The following is a 19,567-nucleotide window of genomic DNA, read 5'->3' as shown; positions in this document are numbered from 1 at the left end:
CAATATAGCTGTACAGCCCCTAGTAAGATAAAGTCATAGAGCTATAAAGCTCCCTTACACTGGGACAGCACATACTCCTTCCCATGGGAGAACAGCTGTATTAGGCTACATCTATGCTACAGCATCACAGCTACAACATGGCACTGTAGATGCTTCCTACCTAGACGGAAGGGGGCTTTCTGTCGTAATTAATCTATCTCACTGGGAGGCAGTAGTTGGGTGGGTGATAGAATTCTTATGTCCCGCTAGCAGTGTCATGCACCCTTAATACAGTACTCGGCGCCTGCCTTGAATGATGCAGCTGGTTGATCTAATTAAGTTTAAATGAAACCCAGTATAAACAGTCATTATGAGGTAAATGTGCACCATGTGCGTGGACTAGGCCCTCTAGAGGCTCTGTGCCCTCCTGCACCAGGGCCCTGGGTGCTCCCTACCCCGGGGCCTGAGGCTGAAGGGGTTAGAGGGAATGAGGTCTCCAGAAACTGTGCTGAGGGGCTGTGCAAGGCCCTTGGTGTGAAGCTGATGCCCTGGCCGGAGAACACCCTGCTCTCTAGGCCCCCCTGGGCAGGCTCCTGGGAGACTCCGCTTCTGTAGCCAGAGCCTTGGACTCCACTGCCTCTGCCCCCGCCCCCTCCGGCGGACGCTTTGCTCCGCTCAGTGGCCCGCGGGGGCGATTGTCACGCGACCCGCCGTCACCTGACCAGGCTGGAGTCACATGACCGGTGCCGGTTGTCATGGCCGAGCTGGCGTTGGCGCTGCTGCTAGTGGGGTTGGTGCCCGCGGGCGCCGTGTGGCCACAGCCCCAGCTGGTTCGCGAGTCGCCGGGCGGGGAGCGCTGCCGTCTGAGCCCCGGCCGGTTCCGGTTCGGCTACGCGCGCTTGTCTGCGGTGGGACCGGGATGCGCGGTTCTGGACCAGGCCTTCGCGCGCTACTGGCGGCTGCTACGCGACGCCGGCCCGCGCGCGCCAGGTGAGGGGCCCGAGGCCGCGGGGGCCCCCCGGATATAGCGCTGCTCGGCGGGGGAGCGGTATGGTGAGGGTAGGCTGGGCCGGGCTGCCGTGGAGTTTGGGAAAGCGTTATGGTGAGATGGGGATGGGGTGTGATGTTCTGGTGAAGGAGGGTGGTATAATCGGGGGAGGATGTGGTGAGCTGCTCTAGAGTGGGGGGTGTGATCCTGCTCTACTAAATGGTTCCCTAGTGTGCGAAGACCCCACATTTTGGTATTCCCAATGAAGGCTCGAGGCTGGCAGGCCAGGTACCATCTTGCTTCCCCTGTGGTGCAGGTACTTGGCCTGGGCTGGGGTTTGTAGGGATACTGCAGACCAGAGTGCTTATATGTGTTGGTGTGCTTCACGTTGCTACCTCCCTTCTGTTCGGGAAGCACAAAATAAAGCACTAACTCCTTGTGTAAAGTAGAGTGCTTGGCTGGACTGGAGGCTGGTGGGGCTGGGATAGCTTGCCCTATGCCAGCACTGGGCATTGACTTCAAAACTTTTACAAAACTCAAGACCAGTAGCAATATTTCCATGGAGTTTTAAAAGAGAGACCTATAGAGACACTTCTTCAGGCACACATCTTCCACTGCAGTCTTAGCACCGCTGGCAACTTGAAATAGAAAATTACTACAAACAAATATGCCACCGGCTTCATGACTCCTGATTCTGAGACTGAAGGAAATGGAGAGCTTTAGTTTAACACAATGTTGGTTAATAATGTGACTGTATTGACTTAACCAGTAGCCCCTCTTCCTGTCAGTTGCAAAATGGCAGCCTTTGGGCAAGGTGTCCTCAAAGTGTTTGCATGTCTGATTATGAAAAGGGTATGCACTGGATTGGCTTTTGGTTACAGCAGCCAAAAGTCTGTGCTTCCTGCTGGTCTGCATGCCCTTGCTCCTCAAAGCAGGTTTTACGGTTGGAAATTAACAGATATGGATAGAGGGCAACAAACAGCAGCTGTGCAAAAAAAATTCAGGTGATACTTTTAGATCACATCTATGGTCCATGTCCTATAATATTAGCTTATGGAACATCTGTGTTCTAACACAACTTTTTCTTTGTAGTGAGTACTGGACTTGTTGGGCTGTAACATTGATCTATAGCTGTTGTCCCACAAATACTACAAGCCAAAACCATGTTAGCCCAATTGGGGCAGGAGGCTGTGAGTGGGAACAGTTAGATTTGTATATATGAGCCCACCTGCCTCTCCCTGGGTCACACAAGTAATATATAAGTTCTTCCTTTAAATGCACACACATCTGTTTTCTGTCTTCTAAAAAGCTTAATCTTGTTAAATTTCATAGTAAGATTATATGTTGGTAAACTGGGAGCCAAAGTGGGCTCCTCATTTAAAATGAGCCCGTGCAGTAAAACATCTGGTACGGTGCTGTGAATTCTGAGTTTTCAAGACATTGGAAAGTCAGTTGTTTCAACCCTCCTAATGGGTCCCTTCCCTTAATTCATACCCAAACTGTCTTCCTTTGAGAACAAAACTGGCTATTAGTTGTCTATTGGAGTCTAGTAGCCCCAGTCATAGATTGGGGTCCCATTGTACACCTCTATCTCGATATAATGCGACTCGATATAACACAAATTCGGATATGACGCGGTAAAGCAGTGCTCCCAGCGGGGCGGGGCTGCGCACTCTGGTGGATCAAAGCAAGTTCGATATAATGCGGTTTCACCTATAATGCAATAAGATTTTTTGGCTCCCGAGGACAGCGTTATATCGAGGTAGAGATGTGCTAGTTGCTGAATGAAAATAATACCTAGCTCTTATATCAGACTTTTCGTCAGTACCTCCCAAAGTGCTTCGCAAAGGAGGTCAGTAACATTATCCTCATTTAACAGATGGAGAAACTGGAGCACAGGAAGGTGAAATGACTTGCCCAAGGTCACCCTGCAGGCTAGTGCTAGAGCTGGAGTAAAACCCAGGTCTTCTGATTCCTAGTTCAGTGTTCTCCCTGCACCAAAGAGTTAACAATTTTAACATAAAATTGTAAGAAACACAAACAAAATCACACTGAGATGTCAGGTTAAACATTTGTAGCAGATATCCCAATCCTTAATACCAGATGAAGCACAGCAGTGACTTGGCAAACATCCCCTGAACATGTGTATAAAAAACTCAAGCATATTCAAACAATACACTGTAGATTGTTTAAGCAAAAGAAGCTTGTTCTGGTTTATTAAAGTCAATGATTACCAAGCCTCCAGACAGGCGAACAAAGCAGTTTTGCTCCCCATCTCACTTCCTGGATCTTGTTTGTTAGGCAGACACTAGATCCCATTTTCATTGGCAATCCAATCTTAATTCTAAGAGTGGTGATAAATCAGGGATCGGCAACCTATGGCGCGCTTGCCAAAGGTGGCACACGAGCCGATTTTTGATGGCACGTGGTGCGGGCTGAGCTGCTCAGCCCGCCGCCACTCTGGGGTTTTCACCGCCAGCTCCTGCCAGTCAGGATCCCACCACCGGTCACACTCAGCACCCGCTGAGCCGTTCAACCCGCCACCGCTCTGGGGGTCCTGCTGCTGGCCCCTTGCCAGCCGGCATCCCACCACCAGTCCCACTCAGCACCCGCTGCTGGCCTGGGTGAAGGAACCACAGGTGGGCAGCAGGCTGAGACCCTGGCTGGCATAAGCCAGGGGCAGAAACCCCAGAGCGGCAGCAGCGGGCTGAGCCACTCAGTCACTGCCCTTGGGTTCTGGCTGCTGGCCCCTTGTCAGCCGGGGTCCCCCGCCGCAGCCCCACTCACCTTGCTTCCAGTTGGAGTTCCAGCGCAGGCCCCCTGCCAGACAGAGTCCAGGCCTCAGGCCCTGCTCTGCCCTACCAGCCGCCAGCTCCACTCACCTCAGCTGCCTATCTGGAGTTCCAGCTGGTTAACAACTGATCACTCAGAAGCCTGTGTGCAGCTTAAATTATCCAAATACGTGCCAGACATTGGAAAACTCAGCAAGGAAAAGCAAGGGCAGGATCACACTAAACTGATAAGACCTGCATTTTAATTAAATTTTAAATAAAGCTTCTGAAACATTTTGAAAACCTTGTTTACTTTACATATAACAGTAGTTTGGTTATATATTATAGACTTATAGCGAGACCTTCAAAAAAACGTTAAAATGTATTACCGGCACACAGAGCCTTAAATTAGAGTGTATACATGAAGACTCGGCACGCCACTGCTGAAAGGTTGCCCGACCCCTGTGATAAATTGACCATACTTGATTAAATATGGAAGTAACCTGAATGCTCATTGAGCTCTCATCTGTATGGGATGAGGCTGCTGAATTGGTCTGTGTGTTCTGTTCTGAATTACATTCCTCCCTTTTGTGCCTGGGCCTCAAGGTGCTTCATAAATATCAATGAATTAACCTGTACTGCCTGTCAGGGAAGTGTCACCCCCATTCTACAGATGGAGAAACAGGCAGAGCTGACAGGCCAGACCCTCAAAGGCATTTAGGTGCCTAACTCCAAGTCAAAGTTAGGTGCATAAGTGCCTTTGAGGATCTGGACGTAAGTGACTTGCCCAAACTCATAACTGTTTATAAGTATGGGAACAGAATCCAGAGCAGTCCTCCACACTAGCACTTCAACTACTAGCCGATGCTCCTGCTCCGAAGATGAAAGTGGCACTTATTTTATTCCATCCCACCCCCTTTGAATGTTCGCAGGGTGTGATGGTAACCTAGGCATAGATGGTGTAAGGCCTACAATTCTGGTACGGGTGCTTGTAACCCAAGGTCAGTACTTGGAGGATTGCCCCTTATTGGAGTTCATTACTGTTGTAAATATAGGAGGGCATTCACTGCAGGAGAATATGTCTAGTCCAGAGGTCCCCAAAATGTGGGATAGGCCCTCATAGGGGGTGTGGAGAAACGTTGGGGAGAGGGTGCGGTGGGCCTGGGCCAGCCCCCATGGGGAGCAGGGAGGGAGCACTGCCCAACCCCTCTCAGCTCTGCTCCAGTCCTGCCCCCAGCCACCTCCCCCTCTCCTGGCCTCATCCCCAGCCTCGACACAACTTCACCCTCAGCCACTGGCCGCAGTTCTGTTCCCAGTCCAGGGCAAAGGCTGGGGTGGGAGCAGAGCCGCACCTGGCTGTGGGTCTGGCTGCCAGTCCCCACCGCAGCCCAGCTACAGCTCCGCTCCCCTGCCCAGGCTTGGCCACTGGCCTCGCTCCCAGCCCAAGACCCACCCCCGCAGCTCTGGCCCCAGCCTCTGCCCCCTTACCCCTGTCCATGTCTTCCCCATTCCCCTGGGCGGGTGGGCGCAGACAGGGGTGGGGGGTGACCCTCAAAGGTTTGGGGACTACTGGTCTAGTCTCTTATTAAAACAAGCTGGGTCAGTTCCAAGCCTCCATGCTGTCAGTGCAGAGGCAATAAGGAATCAGCTGCCTCACTTCGCTCTCTGGGAGGGTTCTATGTGTGAATACATTCTCTGTCGCTTTCTCCTTGGGTCTCTTGGCTTCTTTCATTCTCTTCAAATCCCATCCATGGCATTGGGGTTCTAGTCTTTACCTTGCTTCCCCCCATTTCCCTTGTAGTGGGATGCTGCTGCTGTATCTGCACCAGCTCTGGTTTTCTCCACTGTCTCAGCTCTTTCCCTTTCCAGCATGGCCCTGGCCTTGAACATGCTGCTTGCTGTATGAAGAGTAGTTGGAAGAATTCCCCTCCACGTTACCCCCTCACAAAGGCATCTGTATCCTCAGCACAGTCTCTCCATCCAGGAGCACCTGCTTTGGTAGGGGAAATTGTCAAGCACCCCTGTCCCCAAGACAAAAAGCAAGCCTCACCAATGCCAAATAGCGGGGAATGATCACATCATCATAGATTATTAGGGTTGGAAGGGACCTATCATATAGTCCAACCCCCTGCTCAAAGCAGGACCAATCCCCAAATGGCCCCCTCAAGGATTGAACTCACAACCCTGGGTTTAGCAGGCCAATGCTCAAACCACTGAGCTATCTGGCCCCTCGTCTGCTCCTACTTATACATCTCAAAATGCTGTTAGCCTTCTTGGCAACAAGGGCACACTGTTGACTCATATCCAACTTCTCGTCCACTGTAACCCATAGGTCCTTTTCTGCTGCCTAGCCATTCGGTCCCTAGTCTGGAGGAGTGCATGGGATTCTTCCATCCTAAGTGCAGGACTCTGCACTTGTCCTTGTTGAACCTCATCAGATTTCTTTTAGCCCAATCCTCTCATTTGTGTAGGTCACTCTGGACCTTATCCCTACCCTCCAGTGTATCTACCACTCCTCCCGGTTTAGTGTCATCTGCAGACTTGCTGAGGGTGCAATCTACGTCATCCTCCAGATCATTAATGAAGATATTGGAAAAAACCAGCCCCAGGACTGACCCTTGGGGCACTCCGCTTGATACCAGCTGCCAACTAGACATGGAGCCATTGACCACTACCCGTTGAGCCCGACAATCTAGCCAGCTTTCTAACTACCTTATAGTCCATCCACCCCATACTTCTTTAACTTGCTGGCAAGAATACTGTGGAAGACCATATCAAAAGCTTTGCTAAAGTCAAGGAATAACACATCCACTGCTTTCCCCCATCCACAGAGCCAGTTATCTCGTCAAAAGGCAATTAGGTTAGTCGGGCATGACTTGCCCTTGGTGAATCCATGCTTACTGTTCCTGATCACCTTCCTCTCCTCCAAGTGCTTCAGAATTGATTTCTTGAGGACCTGCTCCATGATTTTTCCAGGGACTGAGGTGAGGCTGACTGGCCTGTAGTTCCCTGGATCCTCTTCCTTCCCTTTTTTAAAGATGGGCACTACATTAGTCTTTTTCCAGTCATCCGGGACCTCCCCCGATTGCCATGAGTTTTCAAAGATAATGGGCGATGGCTCTGCAATCACATCCGCCACCTCCTTTAGCACCCTCGGATGCAGTGCATCCGGCCCCATGGACTTGTGCTCGTCCAGCTTTTTTAAATAGTCCTGAACCACTTACTTCTCCACAGAGGGCTGGTCACCTCCTCCCCATACTGTGCTGCCCAGTGCAGTAGTCTGGGAGCTGACCTTGTTTGTGAAGACAGAGGCAAAAAAAGCATTGAGTACATTAGCTTTTTCCACATCCTCTGTCACTAGGTTGCCTCCCTCATTCAGTAAGGGGCCCACACTTTCTTGACCTCCTTCTTGTTGCTAACATACCTGAAGAAACCCTTCTTGTTACTTTCAACATCCCTTGCTAGCTGCAACTCCAAGTGTGATTTGGCCCTCCTGATTTCACTCCTGCATGCCTGAGCAATATTTTTATACGCCTCCCTGGTCATCTCCACTTCTTGTAAGCTGCTTTTTTGTGTTTAAGATCAGCAACTTCAGCAAGGATTTCACTGTTAAGCCAACTGGTCGCCTGCCATATTTACTATTCTTTTTACACATCAGGATGGTTTGTTCCTGCAACCTCAATAAGGATTCTTTAAAATACAGCCAGCTCTCCTGGACTCCTTTCCCCCTCATTTTATTCTCCCAGGGGATCCTGCCCATCAGTTCCCTGAGGGAGTCAGTCTGCTTTTCTGAAGTTCAGGGTCTGTATTCTGCTGCTCTCCTTTCTTCCTTGTGTCAGGATCCTGAACTCGACCATCTCATGGTCACTGCCTCCCAGGTTCCCATCCACTTTTGCTTCCCCTACTGATTGATTCTTTGTGAGCAGCAGGTCAAGAAGAGCTCTGCCCCTAGCTGTTTCCTCCAGCACTTGCACCAGGAAATTGTCCCCTACACTTTCCAAAAACTTCCTGGATTGTCTGTGCCCTGCTGTATTGCTCTCCCAGCAGATATCAGGGTGATTTGAAGTCCCCCAGGAGAACCAGGGCCTGTGATCTAGTAACTTCTGTTGGTTGCCTGAAGAAAGCAACCAACAGCAAACCCAACATCTTAAACAGGAGTGAAATTAGGAAGGCCAAATCACACTTGGAATTGCAGCTAGCCGGAGATGTTAGGAGTAACAAGAAGGGTTTCTTCAGGTATGTTAGCAACAAGAAGAAAGTCAAGGAAAGTGTGGGCCCCTTGCTGAATGAGGGAGGGAACCTAGTGACAGAGGATGTGGAGAAAGCCAGACAGCTGCACTCTGCAGCACAGTATGGGGAGGAGGTGACCAGCTCTCTGTGGAGAAAGAAGTGGTTCGGGACTATTTAGAAAAGCTGGACGAGCACAAGTCCATGGGGCCGGATGCGCTGCATCCGAGGGTGCTAAAGGAGTTGGCCGATGAGATTGCAGAGCCATTGGCCATTATCTTTGAAAAATCATGGCGATCGGGGGAGGTCCCGGATGACTGGAAAAAAGCTAATGTAGTGCCCATCTTTAAAAAAGGGAAGAAGGAAGATCCAGGGAACTACAGGCCAGTCAGTCTCACCTCAGTCCCTGGAAAAATCATGGAACAGGTCCTCAAGGAATCAATCCTGAACCAGTTAAAGGAGGGGAAAGTGATCAGGAACAGTCAGCATGGATTCACCAAGGGCAAGTCATGCCTGACTAACCTAATTGCCTTCTATGATGAGATAACCGGCTCTGTGGATGAGGGGAAAGCAGTGGATGTGCTATTTCTGGACTTTAGCAAAACTTTTGATACAGTCTCCCACAGTATTCTTGCCAGCAAGTTAAAGAAGTATGGGCTGGATGAATGGACGGTAAGGTGGATAGAAAACTGGCTAGATGATCGGGCTCAATGGGTAGTGATCAGTGGTTCCATGTCTAGTTGGCAGCTGGTATCAAGTGGAGTGCCCCAAGGGTCGGTGCTGGGACCGGTTTTGTTCAATATCTTCATTAACGATCTGGAGGATGGTGTGGGCTGCACCCTTAGCAAGTTTGCAGATGATACTAAACTGGGAGGAGTGGTTGATATGCTGGAGGGTAGGGATAGGATACAGAGGGACCTAGACAAAGGAGAGGATTGGGCCAAAAGAAATCTGATGAGGTTCAACAAGGACAAGTGCAGAGTCCTGCATTTAGGATGGAAGAATCCCATGCACTGCTATAGACTAGGGACCGAATGGCTGGGCAGCAGTTCTGCAGAAAGGGACCTAGGGGTTACGGTGGACGAAAAGCTGGATATGAGTCAACAGTGTGCCCTTGTTGCCAAGAAGGCTAATGGCATTTTGGGTTGTATAAGTAGGGGCATTTCCAGCAGATCGAGGGATGTGATCATTCCCCTCTATTCGGCATTGGTGAGGCCTCATCTGGAGTACTGTGTCCAGTTTTGGGCCCCACACTACAAGAAGGATGTGGATAAATTGGAGAGAGTCCAGCGGAGGGCAACAAAAATGATTAAGGGGCTGGAGCACATGACTTATGAGGAGAGGCTGAGGGAACTGGGATTGTTTAGCCTGCAGAAGAGAAGAATGAGGGGGGATTTTTGATAGCTGCTTTCAACTACCTGAAAGGGGGTTCCAAAGAGGATGGATCTAGACTGTTCTCAGTGGTAGAAGATGACAGAACAAGAAGTAATGGTCTCAAGTTGCAGAGGGGGAGGTTTAGGTTGGACATTAGGAAAAACTTTTTCACTAGTAGGGTGGTGAAGCACTGGAATGGGTTACCTAGGGAGGTGGTGAAATCTCCTTCCTTAGAGGTTTTTAAGGTCAGGCTTGACAAAGCCCTGGCTGGGATGATTTAGTTGGGTTTGATCCTGCTTTGAGCAGGGGGTTGGACTAGATGACCTCCTGAGGTCCCTTCCAACCCTGAGATTCTATGATTCTATGAAACTCCTGGAAATCAGGTGTGGCCAGTGCAGGTCTCAGGACCTTGTTGGGAACTCAAGTCTGCACTCCCAGCTCCAATCACCTTTGATGCTTCACTGACCCTAATTTGCTGTGATTGTGGTTTTTGTTGTTTTTGTTTTGTTTTTTTAAAGACCCTTGCTTGGGTTCCAATCCCTGACAATAGCTGATTCATACAACAACTTCCTGGCACTGCTCTTAGCCTGGATCCTTGTGATTGTCTCCATGTCCCAGAGCTGGTCTCAGCTCAAATGGCGAGCATGTCCCCTTCCCTCTGGATGCCTGCTTTATCTATGTTTTTCAAAGGGGTGTGGCTGCTCTGCTGCCTGCTTGCTTGCTCTCTGATAGTCAAACATACTCTTTCTAGCTGAGATACATGGGGCTGGCTGGGTGGGACTCAGCTGCAGGCCCTGCTTGGTTATTGTTGCACCATTAAATTCCTTGCTGGCTGTGGATTTCGTCCCATCCTGGGGATGGCCCTCCCTCAAAGGCATATGGGTGCACTTTGCTCTGCTGATGCTCCCTGCACTCTCTGTATTAGAGGATTATCTGTATTCAGTGGGGTTGGTTGCTAGATCTCACTGGGCCAGTCGTCATGGGGCAAGGTTGTCGGGGGAGATTCCATCAAGGCTCAGTGCTTTCTTTACATAGCCCACTTCTGTTGCATGTAGCATTCCCCTTCGCATGCTCCTTGGAGAGCTGGGGCAGTGGTTTTAATTTCTTTCTGGGACAGGTTAGAATTGTATGGGCTGTTTGGCTAGTGGGTGCCCTGCCAGCTCTCGGTTCATCATTGAGCAGACAATTCCACTGCTTCCTGGCGAGGCTGCTTAAAGAACAGCTGATGCCTGATGGAAAATTCTGAAAGGCCTTTGCATTAGAAACAATTCTGCCCTTATTGGCTCAGCCTTGCAAGAGGAGAACCACAGCTATTGTTCTGCACTTGGAGACAGCTGTTTATAGCCTGTTCTATTGGCCTTCCTCTGCCTGTTCAGAAAGAAGTCCATCTAAAAAATCCCTTATTCACCTGACTCAATTCTCCACTTGACTAGGCTTGGAAATGCTGTCCCTTCTTTCTCTTGGTCCCAAGAAGAGTCCTGGGGTGAGCCGAGGCCCTACCTCTTCAGTTCAGTGGTGGATATTGCTGGCTGTCTCCCTCCAGTAGTGGGGTTGTGCGAAAGGGACATTCCCATCCCTGATACACTCGCGGATCTGGGTTTTCTGCTTTGCCCAGTCTGGGCAATGTGGCAGCCTTTGTTACTGACCTCTCTGTATTTGGGAGTTAAATTAAAAGGCTTGCTACCCACCCCTTCTTCCCTCTGCATATCCTGCAATCTGTCATGGAAGTATTTTGCAAACTTTAGCTCACAGCACGTGGACCCTCATGCCATCTGAAACTTGTTGGGACAGAGCCCTTGGGAAGTCTTAGTCTCTGTAACTGTGTGCACTCTCATTTGGATCCTTTAGCATGTTGGTCCCCTTCATCTTCAGCCAAAGTGTGTTGGCACTGGTTCCCCCCATGAATTAATACTCAGGGAGGGGAGTAGCCAATGGTGCTGGTTAAAGTGGGCAAAGTATAAGCAGGTGCCATTGGGCCTGGTGGGCAGCACCTCTTTCTACTCTAGAGCTGAGCTCTTTCTGAGCTGAAACTGGACATAGCTGATCATGGTTCCCAGTGGTGGCTTTACATTACGGCCCTTCAATTAATCATCCTTGAGTTTGCTTTGGACAGTCCCACCCTTTGCTCAGATTGACCTAGCTGCTCCCATTGGAGTCAAGGAAAATCCTACCCCAAATCAAAACTGGGCTCTGGTTTGCAGGAGGGAGTGACTAGGGCTCTCACCCGGTGGGCCACCAAGTGCCACTGTATCCTCTCCACTCTTTAATTTGGCTGGGCCTATTCTCCTCTGACCCTGTTGTTGCCTTGGCCAACCACATGAGAGGGGTCTGATCAGTGGGGACTCTCTTTGCTAATTTCATTGGATTGGAGCCTGGTGATAAGATTCCATTCCATAAGCCTCTTGATGCACTCGGAGATGCATCATCATCTTCCCCCACAGTGTTTGGAAATGGGGAGGAATGCCCTGGGGCCTGTGTCTCCGTCCAAGGACCCTGCAGCCCCTGAGACTGTCTAATAGGGACGTGGGCAAAATATGGTGGCCTGCGGGACCATCCTGCCCGGCCCCTGAGCTCCCAGCCGGGGAGCCTAGTCCCCAGCCCCTCCCCCGCAGCCATGCCACCGCGCGGGCCGTGCTCTGGCCCGCCGCTCCCGCTGGGCAGTGTGGGGAGCACAGCTGGCTCTGGCTGGGTGTCGCAGCTGCGAACTCTTCCTGCTGGTAAGGGGTCAAGAGGGGGGGTAAGGAGGCAGGAGGTCCTAGGGGGCAGGCTGTTTGGGGAGGCCCAGCCTTCCCTACCCGGCCCTCCATACAGTTGTGCAACCCCGATGTGGTCCTCAGGCCAGAAAGTTTGCCCGCCCCAGTCTAATAAAACATGACCTCCCCTTTTTCTTTCCAAACAGAATTCTGCTTTCCAAAGTGCTGTGTGAGCTGGTGATAATGTGGACTCTGGTCTCCCTTAGCTGCCACTAATCAGTCTAGCCAGCCTGTCCTTTGGCTTCTCTAGCACTGAGGGCTAAGGCACTGGTGAGGGTGGCACTTCCTGCTCAGGTGGTTTGTTAGTTATTGGTCCCATTGCTGATTCTCCCATCATGTCCAAGGCAGCGCTCATCAGATTCTCCTACTTCAGGCTGTTCTTCCAGGTGTTTGGGTTAGGGTTTGAGGGGCCACTCACGTTACTATTGTCTTGGAATGAGAGAATTAGGCAGCAGCCTAGCAAAGGGTTGGCTGGGTTGTTTGTTTGCTCTGGCAATGTCTTCCAGAACAGGCCTTTGAGTTTGGAACTCGCTGTCCCCTTTGGTCTGATGAAGCCCCTGTCTCTTGACCTTTATGGCTCTACAAACAGGCAGAGTTCTTGCTTCTCTCTGGATTAACACCTGCATGTGCCCCACTTGCTGAGGCAGTTTTTATTTGCAGTTGAAGCAACAGTAACATGACATTCAGCTCAGTCTAAGTTTTGTCTCCTTGACTAGGCTGTTCGTAGAGTTTCTCTGCAGGACCTCTCTTCCAGACCTTAGTTCACTCTGCCCTCACAGCCCTTCCAACCTTCCTTAGCTCCAGCCTGTAGTTAAAAGCCACACCTACCACACACGTGAGCAGGGATCAGTCAGCATTTCCATCACTTAACAGACAGTAGGTATCCTGCAAGGCTGGGCTTGGGAGACAGAGTGTGCTGAATCAGTGTTTGGTTAATCCATATTCTGTGTGTGTTGCAGAGGATACGCGACCCTGGGAGCCTCTTTGCACTGAGTTGCTGGTCTCCGTTTCCACGCCGCATTGTGATGGCTTTCCTGACATGGACTCTGTGGAGAGCTGTAAGCATCAGTCTATCACAAAGCAAGAACGGTGCTGGCTGGGTAGCAATGATCAGGACCAAAGATCTAGGCCCACTTTAAACCAGGAGGCGATATGCTGCAGCCCTGGATGTAATGCAACAAATGCAGGGTGTACACAGCTGTACAGAATGTACCCTCTTTTAGGGAGTAATGACTTCTGGCAGCTGTCAATAAGACACTTAACCAGGGAGTCTCCTGTTCCCTGGAACCCACAGTGCTGGGGTCCACCCCGGGTCATTGTTGTGGAAAACTTCAGTGCTCTGTCTGTTATACCCAGGATCTTGAGTCCTGCCTCACTGGCGAGCAAGTGGCTCTGAGGGAGTGTGGGGCTGGTTTTGGGCCTACAGTTGTCAGGAATATATAGTATTCTCTATCCCTAGATTTCCAAGCCCTCTACAAAGGAGGGCAGTATCATGATTTCCATTTTAGGAAACTGAGGCACAGACGGGGAAGTGACTACTGGCCCAAGGTCTCCCAGCAGGCCAGTGGCAGAACCAGGAGTAGAACCCAGGTCTCCTGACCCCATCTCTAGTGCTTTATCTGCTAGGCTATGTTGCTTTTTATACAAAAGTCAAGTTTACTTTTGCCCTGTTCTTTCTTGAAACATTTTCACCTGAGACTGTATACATGGGAAGGCTAAGGAAGGGGTTGATTATATCTGGCTCCCACACATCTTCCATTATTTCAGAAGTCCACCTTTCAGTCTCATCTGTTGGGGTACACCAGTTATTGTTGAAGTGACCCAAGAGTGCCAAAGGCACTAAGCTAGGCAAGCAGTGTGGATTGGACCCTGGGTGGGGGCAAGGGTTCCTGTTGAAATATTCCTCCTTAAGCTATCTAAAACTTGGCAGCGCCTGGTTCAATCCAGGTCATGGAGCTGGGGCTGTAATAACTCGCAGTGGGGTTCACCTGGCTGGGGAGGGCTGTGCTAGAGGTGCTAACATCCTGTGTGGTGCTGTGTTTCAGACAAGCTGTCCACTTCGGAGGACCTTTCGCTGCTGTCTTCAGAGAGTGTCTGGGGAGCTCTCCGAGGTGAGGCTGCATTTTCCATTTGGGGTGTCTGTCCCCATTAGTGCTTTCTGTTGAGCCTTGCTGCTGCCTCTACTCCCAGGCCCATTGGATGGAGCATCTCCCTGTTCCAGTGTGTTCTAGCTTGCTTTGTTAATTGGGCTCATCTCCTTCGGGAGGAATCCATGCCCAAAGCCTAACTGTCTGTCTGCTTCCTGCAGGCCTGGAGACCTTCAGCCAGCTCATCTGGAGAGATGAGGACGGGACGGTGAGTGTGACACTTGCTGAGCTGGAGGGAGGCATTGATGTAGGGCAGGGTGATGGGTGCAAACTCTAGTGGGGATGCCCTGCCCTGCTCTGCCTCATGGGGGAAGTATTGCTTAGCTGCTAAATGTGGCCGCACTGCAGATGGACTGCAAAGAGAATTCTCTTGAGTCTTCCACCTCAAGGATTGAGGCTTCAGGGGGGAATTTTTAAACCGGGGACGCAAGTCAACTCCTGGAGCACCAATAAGGTAGCACAAGTAGGGCTGGGGACCACATGATTTGACAGTATAAGGCTCTGAATAGTGCCGAGCCCCTGGCTGGAGGGAGCCATGGCCTGGAGCTCTGTACTGATGCTTCTAGCTGGCTTCTCCAAAGTGCTATCTGCAGGCTAATGAAGGTGCTCCTGCCCAGCCCTCCTGTGCCCCAGGGAGGTGGAGATCTCTACCTGGGGAGGCAGCTAACCCTGCTGTAGAAAGCACTCTCCTGGTGATGTTAGGGTGTCTGTGTATTTGCTCTGGGCCATCCCTGAGGGGCCACTCATCACCCACATGCCCTTTTTTGCAGTTATACCTCAACAAGACGGACATCGTGGACTTTCCCCGCTTTGCTCACCGGGGCCTGCTGCTGGACACATCTCGCCACTACCTGCCTCTGAGAGCCATCCTAGAGACTCTGGTGTGTGCCCGGGTGCCTAAGCACATGGCCTGCCTTGCTGGCAGGCTTGCCAGCCTTTGATGTGGCATTGTAGGCAGAGCAGTCTGGTTAGCCCTTCCCTTCTGCAGGGCAGCTGAGGGCCTCTGGGCCTGGGCACCACATTGGCTCTGCAGACGTGTTTGATGGTGCTACGGGGTCAGATAGTTCCTCCCAGCCAGGGCCAGCCCTTACAGCTGGGTATAGATAAAGCACCATGGCAATGCTCAAGGGCGAGGAGAGGAGCTCACAGAGTGAAGCTACCTGATGGGTTTCAGCCATAGTGGAGAGAGGGGCTGTCGGAAGGGGGTTGGGTGGGGGTGGATCTAAACCAAGGACAAATGCTACTAATGCCCTGTATCCCTTCTGGTTTGCTGTCCTCCTTAGGCCCCCTGTGGATTCACTCCCTGGGGAACTCGCAGCTGCCTTATTTGGGCTGTTTTCATTCTCTGTGCAGATGAATTGGAGAAACAGAGAGAGCCCCACAGGCTCTTCCCCTCCCCTCAAAGCTGGCCTTTCCTCTAGGCAGTAGGAACACTAGCCAACTGCACTTGGAGCAAGCCACAGTGGCTGATGTTTCTGTGTTTTTCCAGCAAGAACGGGGCCAGATAGAATCCTTGCAGATAGTCCCTTGGAATTATGCTTCTGGTATCTTTTCCCCAAGTCTCCCTCACCTCCCCGCTGGGGAGCATTGGTGTTTCCTGCCAGCCCCAGGGAGTAAAGGACTATAGACCAGTGTGACTAATGAAGGGCCTCCACATGGTTTCCCTTTTCTGTACAAAGGGAGTACCCCTGGGGCCTTTCTGTGCTGTGCCTAGTGTATTTCCTTACTTGGACTTATTTATAGAATCTTTGTAAATGAGGGACTCGTTCACCTCCTTGGGCCTAATCTCTCTTACCCCTCTCCTGATGCTGGTGTCCCTTTCACAGAACCAAATGCAAAGCCGTTCCTACAGTAGGACAAGCTTGGTTTACAGGAACAAGTGTGGGGCAGTCTTGAGATGGACTAGTGTCTCTTTAAATGATTCCCAATTTAAGGGAGGAGAAGATGGATTAAAACTCTTGGGCTCGCTTCAGGAGTAACTGGGTGAAATTCCCTGGCCTGTGCTATTCAGGAGGTCAGACCAGATGATATAATGGTCCCTTCTGCCCTTCGAAACTTTGACCCTGAAAATGACAGGGAAGGAGAGAGTGATCTAGGGCTTGGAGAGACGTAAGATGCCGTGGGAAGGTCTGTGTAACTCTGTCCCTTAGCAAGGGACCCCAGATCATTAGTCTGAAATAGAATATTTCCAGCCACTCCTCAGATTGGTGTTTGGCTCTGAAAAATGGCCCTTATTGGTCTGCCCCCTTTGTTTTTGGAGTCTTAGTTGCTGACCTTAGTGACAAATCCCAGGCTTTACTGTGCTTGTAGCCCTGCCAAGCCAAGGTAAACGGGTTAGTGCAGGATTCCCTTGCATTGGCAACACAGTTATGTTCCATCAGTTCCTCTTGTGCAGATCCTGTGGCAGTTTCACAAGTGTCAAGGGCAGCCCTTGACCTGCAGAACCTCTTTCTAGTGACAATGGGTAGATCCCAGAGGGAACAGGAAGGGCTCGTGTATGTGTATGAGCCTGTCTTTGTGACTGGAGCTTGTTCCAAATGGAAGTCGAGAGGGAATAGCCCTGGGTGCCCTGATCCCTGCTTGGAGGCCACTTTGGCATAGAAGGGTGTGTGAAAGCAGGCTGGCTGAGCTGCCAGAGTAGGGCATGGGTGTGTTTGTCTGAACTGTTGCTCTCTTATGACTCCCCAGGATGTCATGGCTTATAACAAGTTCAACGTATTTCACTGGCACATCGTGGATGACCCCTCCTTCCCGTATGAGAGCGCAGCCTTCCCAGAGCTCAGCCGAAAGGTAGTGCATCCACTTCCCTGTGCAGCACCCTAAAGCATGCTGTTAGAGCAAGCTCCAGGGGCCCTGTTCTCCCACCACTGATATATGAGGCCCCCATTAAAACCAGTGGGAATCCCGTGTCCTGCAAACGAGAAGTGGGCCCCGTATTCTTGTCCTCTCCTGATGGATGTCTGTGCATGTGCTCTCTATGTAAAAAGTGGTCCTCAACCCATATGCCACCAGGCCAAACCTCTATGCTGCCCTCAGTACCTGATTCTGTTAGTACCCACTCTGTTAGAGACTGCAGCATCATGCATTCTTTGGCTTTGTGTTGCAAGGAAAGATCAGGTTTGAAATAGAAGCCTGGATCACAAGTGAAATGAGTCCAGTGATCTCAGTCCAGGCCCTGGACAATATTTGCATCACTGAATTGCAACATGCATAACTTAGCATAATTGGCAGGGTTGGTTTCTGATGGATCCAGGGCTGGGATAGTAGCGTGAGGGTTAGGGCAGGATTGAGGTGCACGGGCAATGCAGTGTCGGGTCAGAGCTGGGATAGTGGGAAATGCAGGCCCAGGGATGCGAATGGAGAGACCGTGGCCATGTGCTGCACTTTAGCTGGCATGACTGGCCTCAGTTTAAGAGCTGCATTCTCTAATTCAGCGGTTTTCAAACTATGGAAGCCCGAGACCCACTGCCCGGGGACGAAAGAGAAGCCCAATGGCTTCCGCCTTGGGCATCGGGGCTCAAATTACAGGTCCCCTGCCTGGGACTGAAGCCCTTGGGCTTTGGCTTGCCCCCCCCACCCAAGGAGCAGGGCTTGGGCAAGCTCAGGCTTCAGTCCCCCCTCCTGGGGTCTTGTAGTAATTTTTGTTGTCAGAAGGGGATTGCGGTGCAATGAAGTTTGAGAACCCCTGCTCTAATTTCACCCTAGAATGAAAAGAGCAATGCTGGTGACTTGTAACGAGCAAGAGCTTCCTTGTTAGCAGTCCTGGGGACAGATCTGGGTCCCCCAGGGGCAGCTCCGCCTCTTCCTTCATTCTTATGTGACCGTGTCAGAACAGATGTAAGGAAAGAACTTATGCAGTTCCTGAAAACTTGCTGGAAACCCGGACTGGGCAGCAGCCTGACAGGAGGAATTCCCAACCACATGCTGGCCTGCTGTGGGAGCACGTGCGGCCAGTTACTCGGCAGGGGTTGTCTATCCAGACTCCTCCGCCCCAAGTGGGAAGTGGTGCTGGCAGTGGCTGCTACCCAGCTGGTACTGTTGTGGGAGGGAGGCAGATCTCTGTGTACTGCACCAAAGCTTTCCAGTCATTACAGATTGCTTGGGCCGGGCACGGGGCTTTTCCTGTCAGCGCAGTGGGGAGCTGACTAGTGATGATGGCTAACAGTAGAGCGGGGTGGGTCGAAATGGGCATACGTTGGAGTAGTAGGGACCTATGCTTCCTGTGCTCTCCCAGGGGGCTTACAATCCCGCCACCCATGTGTACACGCTGAATGATGTGAAGCTGGTGATTGAGTATGCCAGGCTACGTGGGATCCGAGTCATTTCGGAGTTTGACACCCCTGGCCACACTCTCTCTTGGGGCCCAGGTAAGTAACTGGGACTGCCCAGGGGGCCCAGAGCAAAGGATGGATTGGGGATTCTGGGGTTGTGCCGAAAGATGGGTCTCAGTGATCTAGGTCTTAGCACTGATATCCAGCTAGATGTGTGTGCATCCCTTTGTCAGAGCCTGGGCCTGGCCAGTAACTTGCTCTTAGCTATCATGTCTGCTTGTCTGGTGGATGTGAGGAACTCAGGGGAGGATATAACCAGGTATAGTACTGGGAGGCGCTGTTTGTGCTGTCCTCACCAGACTGTGCACCTCACTCCTGATCTACAGGATCCTTGCTATCCTAGTCGTGGGCTCCCAACGCCTCTGCTAGTATGCCTCAGCTCATCTCGGCACACACCTGCTCCATGCCTGTCTCAGAACATTGCTTGCTAATCTGCTTCACAAGTACTGAATTTGTAAGGGAGGGGATGGGGTATGTGTGTGGGCCTGTAATCCAGTCTAGGCCCAGATCTTGGCTAGTCCGGTTAGTATTGTGTTTTCCTTCGGGAGCACAATAGTCTGGAGCCATGGCCCCCTTGTGGGACCTTAATCCATGCAACTGTTGCATTTTCCAGTCCATCTCCCCATGTAGGCTAAGAGCCTGGTGTGAAGGGGGGTCAGGTTCTGGCCCCTTCCCATCCTGCAGAGATGACTCCCTGCATCCAGCTTCCTGCTCCAGCACAGCCGCATAGTTCTCCGCCTTATTTGGCATGCTTGAGGCTGCCTGACCCGGATGAAGCACTGGACAGGGAGTCCGGAGGTCTGGGTCTGTTCCCAGTCCTGCCACTGACCTGCTGGCTGACCTTAGGTACATCACTTCCTCTCTCTTGCCACAGTCTGCCCCTGTCCAGCAGGGTGATGGGACATACCTGACTTGTGCGCTGTGTTGAGATCTGTGGCTGGGACATGCTCGCTTGGTGTTGGGGTGCTGTGTGCTGGGATATGTGTCACTGAAGCAT

At 51.3% G+C, this 19,567-nt stretch overlaps 1 protein-coding gene across 2 annotated transcripts in view; it reads left to right on the top strand.

The window, feature by feature from the left end:
* Positions 1–421: 421 nt before the first annotated feature.
* Positions 422–19,567, top strand: part of HEXA (hexosaminidase subunit alpha) — a 31,633-nt gene continuing 12,487 nt past the window's right edge. Inside the window, exons 1-7 of one of the 2 annotated variants that reach the window (XM_039492228.1) lie at positions 422–969; positions 13,052–13,150; positions 14,138–14,203; positions 14,401–14,447; positions 15,010–15,120; positions 16,928–17,029; positions 18,474–18,606. In XM_039492228.1, coding sequence (XP_039348162.1) covers positions 735–969; positions 13,052–13,150; positions 14,138–14,203; positions 14,401–14,447; positions 15,010–15,120; positions 16,928–17,029; positions 18,474–18,606 — 793 coding nt within the window. In that variant the 5' untranslated portion in view covers positions 422–734. Of the gene's footprint in view, positions 970–1,014; positions 1,082–13,051; positions 13,151–14,137; positions 14,204–14,400; positions 14,448–15,009; positions 15,121–16,927; positions 17,030–18,473; positions 18,607–19,567 lie in introns of those variants that run through there. The other variant, XM_039492229.1, reaches the window with a different exon arrangement.

The sequence above is a fragment of the Mauremys reevesii genome, linkage group 10, assembly GCF_016161935.1.
Source record: "Mauremys reevesii isolate NIE-2019 linkage group 10, ASM1616193v1, whole genome shotgun sequence".
Lineage (NCBI taxonomy): Eukaryota > Metazoa > Chordata > Testudines > Geoemydidae > Mauremys > Mauremys reevesii.
Note: the sequence above shows the minus strand (reverse complement) of the source record. Positions and strands in the feature narration are given on the sequence as shown.